The 9,345-nt window shown below is 39.8% G+C and overlaps 2 protein-coding genes and 1 long non-coding RNA gene across 3 annotated transcripts in view; all 3 read left to right on the top strand.

The window, feature by feature from the left end:
* The first annotated feature begins 781 nt into the window (after positions 1 to 781).
* Positions 782 to 1,315, top strand: LOC130496589 (putative glycine-rich cell wall structural protein 1). The gene has a single exon (XM_056988785.1). It carries the CDS (start codon positions 782 to 784, stop codon positions 1,043 to 1,045), a length of 264 nt encoding a protein of 87 aa, XP_056844765.1. The 3' UTR covers positions 1,046 to 1,315.
* Positions 1,316 to 5,203: 3,888 nt separating this feature from the next.
* LOC130496588 (uncharacterized) lies at positions 5,204 to 6,255 on the top strand. The gene is made up of 2 exons (XM_056988784.1): positions 5,204 to 5,968; positions 6,156 to 6,255. Exons 1-2 carry the CDS (start codon positions 5,212 to 5,214, stop codon positions 6,182 to 6,184), a joined length of 786 nt encoding a protein of 261 aa, XP_056844764.1. The 5' UTR covers positions 5,204 to 5,211; the 3' UTR covers positions 6,185 to 6,255.
* Positions 6,256 to 8,066: 1,811 nt separating this feature from the next.
* The window catches only part of LOC130496591 (uncharacterized), a 4,441-nt gene continuing 3,162 nt past the window's right edge, over positions 8,067 to 9,345 (top strand). The window contains exon 1 of the long non-coding RNA XR_008935746.1: positions 8,067 to 8,227. This is a non-coding gene — a long non-coding RNA (uncharacterized LOC130496591). The remainder of the gene's footprint in view (positions 8,228 to 9,345) is intronic.

Below are 9,345 nucleotides of genomic sequence, written 5' to 3' on the forward strand. Positions count from 1 at the left end.
AGTACTCCCATCTAGGCTTGGGCACGGATCGGATATTCGGGTTTTTGAAGGTATTTGTGATTTGCTTCGAATGTTACGGATATCTGATTTTTCGATTTGCTTTGCTTCGGAAAAATACGGATATTCGGAAAAACGGATATCCGGAAAATAAATAGATATTTGCGGATATTCGCGGATACTTACGGATCTCTCATTTGTTTTGATTAATACAAATAATCTTAAAAATTTGATACAAATTTGTTTTGTAAAATATATTTTTTGCATGATATAAAAGATAAAAATTAAAAAAAGCAATGAATCTTCATATTTTGTAAATTTTTAAACTTAGTTAAAATTATAATAACACAAAAATTAAAAAAAAATTATAATTATCGTAAATATTTTCTCTTCCTTTTATGTAATACTTTTATATAAGTAATAATATGAATAGAATCTATCAAATAATATATTAGAATAATAATTATATAATTTTATACATTTAAAACTTTAAATATAATCAAAATATACATGTATTTATATATTGACGGATCGGATCGGATATTCGCTTCCCAAAATTTTAATATTTGTGATTTGCTTCGATTTTGACGGATATTGAATTTTAGTATTTGCTTTGCTTCGAAAGCTTACGGATATTCGGAATTTTCGAATCGAATAGCAACGGATAACGAATCGAATCAAATTTAACGGATAAAATGCCCAGCCCTACTCCCATCGACACTTTCCACTTTCATTCACACACAAATTTAAAATTTCTCATAGTCATCTAACCAAGAATTCAGTAATGGGAGGAAAAGGTGGTAGCGGTGGTGGAGGGAAGGGTGGTGGCGGTGGTGGTGGAGGAGGGAAAGGTGGTGGAGGCAGTGGAGGAGGTAGGAACGGTGGTGGTAGCGGTGGGGGAGGAGGGAAAAGCGGTGGCGGAAGTGGTGGAGGCTACATTGTGGCTCCGGGGAGCAATGGATCTTCTTACATTTCAAGGGATAACTTTGAAAGTGATCCTAAAAGCTACTTTGGTAGTCTGCATGGCAGTGGACAGGGTAGCAAGTGACTTTGGTCTGTTTATTTCTCTATTTCTGCATTTAAGGTGGTTATTATCACCGAATAAATTATCTAATGATCAAATAAAATGAGATTTTCTATTTATATGATTCATAGCTTTCTCGAATATCAGTATCAATGGTACTAATTAAATTAATATAATTAACAAACTCAAAGTAGAATCAATCGATACATATATTGCTTGTCTGATGCAATAATTTCATTAAGGGACTCTTAAAATCTGAATATTCTTCTGGTGGCTTTTTGAGAGTCTTTTGAAACAAGATAGTACACGGAAATAGTTTTTTTTTCCTGGTCTTCACTTAAAAATTACAAGATCCAGAAGAAGGCGTTTCATTATCATATCCTGGCAAGAAAATGGAAAATGAGAGAGATTGAATGTATAAATAATGCAAGTGAGAAATGTCAAATTACATTAAACATATGTAACATTTTTTTGGAAAAGAGGCACTAAATCATTCAAATATACTTTTTATATAAAAGGGTAGAAATTGTATTAGAAAGCATGAAATCAATTACAATAAAAAGAAAAAGTGTATATGGTATATTATGGTATTTCTACTTATAAATGTAATTTCTTACAAAGACAAATAATTATAAACTTTGACAAAACCATAGTAAATTTAATAAAAATAAAAATTATACAAACCATAGCAATGGACAAAAATGTTAAAGCTTAGTTAAACTAATCTATATAAACAAGTGAATAAGATTTAATTCTCAATCAATTCCATTATCATCTTTCACAATTCAAAGATATTTATAACTAGCTAGCTAGAATATGGCTCAAGAAATCAATCTAGAATTGGGTTTAACTCCATATGGTCTGTGGTTCATAAATAATAATCTAACCGACTGTGATTTTCGTTTAGTGGTCATTTGCTTGTACCAAACCAAAAAGTTGGAGATTCTATAGTTCCAGAGATGGACCATGTTACGATCCAAAATTTGGGATCACCGAGCGGTGTTGAAGTGAAAATTCATATTGTGGTATTTGCAAAAAAAAGAAAATTCATATTGTGGAGGAAGGGCATGAAACTGATGATTACACAGTCACGTTAACTAAATACCAATGTAAATTCATGTTTAGGAGAGGATGGATTCCTATCTTTAGAGCAAAAGGTTACAAAACATAATTAAAAAAAAAAAGGTTACAAAACAGAGTAGGAAACTGAACTCATGTGGGATAAAAACTCCTGACAATTCTTGTTACATCATGTTAAGTAGTCTTGTTTTCCTTTTCAGTGAGGTAATAAATATTTGGGAGAATTACCAATTGTGACTCAAAACTTGGAGTCAAACCCAAAAGAGTACCCCAACTTGGGTCAAAGGCAAAAGTAACCTAAAAGGCTATTGAAATTACAACTATCTCCTTGTGAACAAACAAAAAAAACGGATTTTTTTTTACGTTTCTACCCCTCGCAAGTCGTCTGTTTACAGACGACTTGAAAATAAGTCGTCCAGACGACTTTAAGTTAAGTCGTCTGGACAGTTATTCTTAAACATAATTTAAAAATTTTGTAAAAAAATATTTTGATAAGTGAAAAATTGGAATTATGTAATTAACATATGTCTTAAGAGATATAAATTAATATATAACAAATTTCAATTGTTTTCAGCCCAGATGAGTGAAAGTAGTGAGTCATGATATTCTTTAGTTTATGTTTCATCAACATATGTTGTAGTATTGTATGTGTTCTTAGGGTTAGATTTTGGAAAGCATTAAAACCGTTTTTGAAAATTTTTAAAATTACCTAGGCGTGTTCATTTCTGTGTATAGTAAACACTATTGAAGTATAATTTGATTTTATAACGTGGTTAGTAAGTTAATTTAGTCATTTTAGTTTAGGGGTTCATTTTAGGGTATTGGACGACTTAATATTTAGTCTTCTGTTCCCAGACGACTAAATATTAGGTCGTCTGATGTACATTATCAGCCAGAATAAGTCGTCTAAACCGGACCAAACCTTAAAGTTTACCAATGTACTTTTAAAGCTAACCGGATTATTTACCCAATATATAAGGTGATTTTTTTTTTTTTTTCATTTTCCGCGAACAGAAACCCTAACAGTTCTCTCTCACCGGCGATATCAAAGGCGATTCGAATTCCCACTATTTCCGAACAACCATCGTTCTCAACGTCGGCTATCTATCTCACTTCATTCTCACCGTTGTCGCCGCAGCTTATTCTAACACTAGCGCCGCCGATTCCTCTAAACCCTAGCGCCCCCGCTTCCACTATTTCCGAACAAACCGTCGCCCTCGCCACCGTGCTCACCAACGTTCTCACCGCCGCTTACTCTAAACACTAGCTAGCACCGCCGTTTCTTCTAAACCCTAGCGCCGCCGCTTCTTCTAAACCCTAGCGCCGCCGCTTCTTCTCTGTAAACCGTAGCGCCGTTTCTCTGTAAACCCTAACGCCGGTAAGTCATCAAACTCGTGGAAAAGATGAACATAAAACGTTGTCTCTTTCAATTTACTCATTCTCACCGTTTCACGTTTATTTTTTCAGATCTATAACCACAATGACGAGTACTCGAACTCCTTCTGCGACTAATCAGGTCCGCTTGAAATTTTTCTACTGGAAGACTTGTAAGTAAGTCGTCTGGAAAGTCTTCAACCTGGACGACTTAGTACGTCCATTTGGAAGACTTTCCAGACGACTTAAATATAAGTCGTCAACTAAGTCGTCCAGTTGGACGACTTTCTAGACGACTTATATTTAAGTCGTCTACTAAGTCGTCTGGAGTAACAATTAAGGCGTGATTGATTTAGCTTGTGTTCTGACTTCTATTGTTGTCTTTGATTATTTTGCAGACAAAAAGGATGGATATTCCAGAACTCCCCCGTAGGTTATACACATTAGGGGAAGAGCCAGAACCCCACAATAGCATTTCGTATCATACGGATAACACGAAGTTGCATACTGCTCTTAGGGAAGCTCTCACTGATGCTGAATTTGAAGAGCTCAAGGAGTCGAGATTGGGAGTTTTCATCAAGTTCAAGGAGCAGGGATTTGGTTGGGCTTCAAGGCTGGTTCACCACTTGCTCGGTTTAAAGCTGGACATTAAGAAGAAGTACGAGATGTGGTGTCTCGTTGGTCCAGAACCTGCGAGGTTTTCACTGTTAGAGTTTGAAAACATCACTGGTCTAAACTGCGACTACATCGAGGACCTTGAGACACCAGAATGTGAAGTTACCCCACAGATGGTTTCTTTCTGGGAGATGATGGGAGTTCATCGGGAAGCTGGGCCAAGTACTGATCAGATAATAGCAGCACTGAAGAGATGCGGGGATTGGTCCAGGGAAGATCGCAAGCGACTCGCGTACCTTTCCATCTTCACTGGATTCATTGAAGGGAAAAAGTTCTCAAGCGCTACACGAGCTACTCTCGCAAGGCTAGTGATGGATTTAGAAAGGTTTGAGAATTATCCATGGGGGAGAGTCGCGTTTAAGGTGCTGATGGACTCTTTGTGGAACAAAGATATTACTGGCTGTTACACCGTGGATGGCTTTATACAAGTTCTTCAGGTCTGGGCGTACACAGCTATTCCGGGATTGGGTGCTAGTATTGGTCTACCCAGAGCAAACAGTCCGTCTCCACCGATTCTGGCTTACGACGGCAGCAGAGGCCGCAGATTCATGAAAGCTGCTATCTTGAGTCAGGTACCTTTCCATCTTCACTTAATTAAGTCGTCTGGAAGGTCTTCCAGCTGGACGACTTAGTAGACGACTTATTATAAGTCGTCTGGAAGGTCTTCCAGCTGGACGACTTAGTAGACGACTTATTATAAGTCGTCTGGAAGGTCTTCCAGCTGGACGACTTAGTAGACGACTTATTATAAGTCGTCTGGAAGGTCTTCCAGCTGGACGACTTAGTAGACGACTTATTATAAGTCGTCTGGAAGGTCGTCCAGCTGGACGACTTAGTAGACGACTTATAATAAGTCGTCTGGAAGGTCGTCCAGCTGGACGACTTAGTTGACGACTTATAATTAAGTCGTCTATTTAGTATTTTGTTTCAAATATCTAACTCGATTCTTCTTCTATTTACTGCAGACCCGCGTGATCAACTTTGTTGAGAAGGACATTAGTGAAATGTGGCCAAAATGGGACTCTGAGGTTGATGACGTGCCGCGAGACATCATTAAAGTCATGTATGATCGGAGACCGTGGAAGTGGACCATGGATTGCTGGGAAGTCACTGGTACAAAACCCAAGTTTGTGACTCCATCGAAAAGAGCCAAAGAGATGGTTGTGGAGGAGGTGGAGGAAGACAATCAGAGACCTCGGAAGAAAGCTCGTAAAGAGGCTCCTAAAGAGGCTCCTAAAGAGGCTAGAGAAGAGGCTCCTACAGAGGCTACAGAAGAGGCTACAGAAGAGGCTAGAGAAGAGGCTAGTTGGGTGACCAGAGAGGAGTTAGAAAACATGTTCAAGGACTTAAGAAGTGGCTTAGGTGACATGATGAAAGATGGGTTTAAGAAGTGCATCAGGGAGATTAGGAAGATCTCCGATAGATTGGAAGCTGTGGAGAAGAAGGTTGGTGTCACCAATCAGGCTACCCCTCAAGCCCCAGAAACCGGGGTTAGTAAAAAACACCCTACCCCACAAGCCCCAGAAACCGGGGTTAGTAACAAACAGACTACTCCTCAAAAGGATCAGCCTACACTTCAAACCAATCATCCTACTCCTCCCACCAGACAGCCTGCTCCTCAAAAGGCAAAGCCTACTCCTCAAAAGGCAAAGCCTACTCCTCAAACGAAACAGCCTGCTCCTCAAACTAAACAGCCTGCTCCTCAAACGAACAGCCTGCTCCTCAAACTAAACAGCCTGCTCCTCAACGAAACAGCCTGCTCCTCAAACGAAAAAGCCTTCTCCTCAAAAGAAACAGCCTTCTCCTCTGCCCAAAGAGGTTAGTATCAAATCTTTAAGTCGTCTGGTAACTTGTCTTTGTATAGATTTGTAAAATATATAAGTCGTCCAGCTGGAAAACCTTCCAGAAGACTTACAAATAAGTCGTCTGAACTCCAGCAGGAACCAAATCCTCTCCCAACTTTTATTTAAGTCGTCCAGGGTTAACTTGTTCTCTTTTATTGCAGAGATTGTTGCCGGAGGATACAGCAGATGAGGCGATCTCGGTATATAAGATCTTGCCGGAGGATAAAGCAGATGGTGTCACCTCCAAAGAGATTGTTCCTCCACTGACCAACCGAGCTTCGCTTCCAACGATCAACAACCGAGCTTCGCTTCCACCGATCCAAGCGTTCCAGCTTCAGAACGAGCCTGGTTGTATTGGACCAAACAGCTCCCACTGCTTCTGTGCGTGCAAGGAGTGAACGAACGAAGAAACCTGCTCCCACGCAGATATTCTCCTTATACGGCAGAGAGAAGGAAACTCCTTAGAGTGGGAAAGTATAATCCATTTCCCACACTAAACAGACCTAGATGAAGGAGCTCGCTGATTGGTTGAAAACTGATCCGTAAGTGATTGTTTTACCCATAATAGCTTGATTTAGTCTACCAAAACTGATTGCTTTTTTGTTTGCAGTGATTATTTCACTAAGGAAGAGGACAAACACGTACATCACCAACTTGGTGGTATCAAAAACTCCGGACATCCAAAGCATGGCTGGAAGACGTAGTAAGTCTTCTGCTTATCTTTAAGTCGTCTGGTAACTTGTCTTTGTATAGATTTGTAAATATATAAGTCGTCTGGAAGGTTTTCCAGCTGGACGACTTACAAATAAGTCGTCCAGCTGGAAAACCTTCCAGAAGACTTACAAATAAGTCGTCTGGTAACTTGTCTTTGTATAGATTTGTAAATATATAAGTCGTCTGGAAGGTTCTAACTTGTATTATTTATATGCAGCATATAGATGCTTGGATGAATGTGCTGAGGCAGAGGTATAAGGAGAACCCACATTGTTTCCGGAGCGAGCGAATGTGCTTCCTGGATCACAACTTTACCCAGTCTTGGAGAGAACAGTATCTGGTCTTCAAAGCATCGTCGTCTGATCACAATGGTTTAGGAAAAATGCTACCTAGTGGGGCGGCGAGTTTGTATGACGGATCAATGCCTTCATTTTGCCAATCAAACAAGAAGTGGGGGGAGGACATTGATGATATCTATGCGCCACTGAACTTGGACAACAAACATTGGGTGGCTATTTGGATATCGATCCCTAAGAGGCACATAGTCGTCTGGGACAGCATACCTTCAACTACCATACCAGAAAGATGGGATGAGATAATGGAGCCTTTTCTCGAGATGGTCCCTTATCTGATTGTGGAGTGCGGAGACCAGATGCATGGGTTGGAGCGATACACATATGAGAGACTGCTCAAAGATGTACCCACGGCCAACAAATGGTGATTGTGGCGTGTACGCTGCAAAGTACATTGAATGTCATGCTCTTGGGTCCCTTTTAGCCCTAAAGACTTTGCTAGGTCCAATGCGAAGACTATGAGGGATACTATGGCTTTGGCTATATGGACGGAGCTTGTTGATCAGCATCTGAAAGATAATGAGGATGGTGGTATGTTTGTGGGCATGTATGATTAGATACACAAATCAATTTGTATAGATTTTTTAAACTTGTATAGATTTTTTAACTTGTATAGATTTTTTAACTTGTTATAGATACACAAATCAATTTGTATACACAAACCTATTTGTATATTTGAACTATTTGTATACACAAATCTATTTGTATATTTGAACTATTTGTTTACACAAATCTATTTGTATGTTTGTGGGCATGTATGATTTATTTGATTTTCTAACTTGTATAGATTTTCTAACTTACAAATAAGTCGTCTGGAAGGTTTTCCAGCTGGACGACTTACAAATAAGTCGTCTGGAAGGTTTTCCAGCTGAACGATTTACAAATAAGTCGTCTGGAAGGTTTTCCAGCTGGACGACTTAAAAATAAGTCGTCTGGAAGGTTTTCCAGCAGGACGACTTACAATAAGGTAGTCTAAAAATAAAAATACACTGGACGCTTCGTAAAAGGTCGTCTAAAAAAAAAATACACTTGAAGGGATAGTAGAAGGTAGTCTAAACACTGGACGACTTAAATACACTGGACGACTTCGTAAAAGGTCGTCTAAAAAAAATACACTTGAAGGGATAGTAGAAGGTAGTCTAATACACTGGACGACTTCGTAGAAGGTAGACGAAACACTGGACGACTTAGAAATTAGTCGTCTGGACGGGTAATCAAGACTGGACGACTTATATTTAGGTCGTCTGGACAACTAGTCAACTGGTTATGTACATTGTGGTTTCGTAATGGCCAGTTTCCTTGCAGTTTGAGGCATCTCCGTGCCCTGTGTTTCTTCCTGGGTTTGTGTCCCCTCATCCTAGATAGCTCCAACCAAGATTGCCATCTTGATTTCTTCTGTCTCCCCGGACCACGCTTTACGTTTGGAGGGAAAGCATTCTCGTTCCTCAATATGTTGTGACACGATAGGATATATATTCTCTGAGTATCCTGCATACAGATGATTCTTTGAGTAAAGTGGACATACAAGTGTGTCGATATGCACACCAGCATGTGTTCCAGCTGCTATAGCATGAGAGCAAGGTATTTTCTCCACTCCATAGACACCACAACACCTTTACATGTTCCAAATCAACCGCACAGTCCATTTTGCCACCTTTGACAAAGAAACGCCATCCATCAATTGGTTCGACCGTCATCGTATCCGTTATCTCTGATCGAACAGCAAGCAAGTATTCACACCCCGGCTATGTACAGTTGGGAGACTCAAAGCATCTTGTCTCCTTTTCCAATACCATTTTCCTAACTTCTGCCTTATGAACTCCAGCAGGAACGGAATCGGAAATCCTCTTGCTCGCTTCAGTGCGGAATTAATAGATTCAGCGATGTTGCTTGTTTTTTATGTTGAACCTGTTCCCCTTACAATAAACCCTTGACCATAGCTTGGCGTCGGCCTTCTCCAAATACGTTGCAAGTTCCGGGTTTGCACTCTGTATCTCAGCCATGTACCGGTTTAAAATCGTGAACCGTGTGCGCATAAGCAGCCCCTTTCACCAAGTACATGAGATGTTTCCCTTTAAACTTTTTGACATGTTATCTTGAAGGTGATAATAACATATTCCTCGGGTTGCCCAAGGAAAACCTTCTCACACCGCACTTTTAATGGCCGCGTGCCGGTCAGAGACTATCACAGAGGCTTGTCATGAGATATACAACTAGCCAATTTTTGTGAAACCATTCCCAAGAAGGTTCATCTTCAGGCATCCACGATCCCAAAAGCCAATGG

The sequence above is a fragment of the Raphanus sativus genome, chromosome 6, assembly GCF_000801105.2.
Source record: "Raphanus sativus cultivar WK10039 chromosome 6, ASM80110v3, whole genome shotgun sequence".
In the NCBI taxonomy this organism is placed as follows: Eukaryota; Viridiplantae; Streptophyta; class Magnoliopsida; order Brassicales; family Brassicaceae; genus Raphanus; species Raphanus sativus.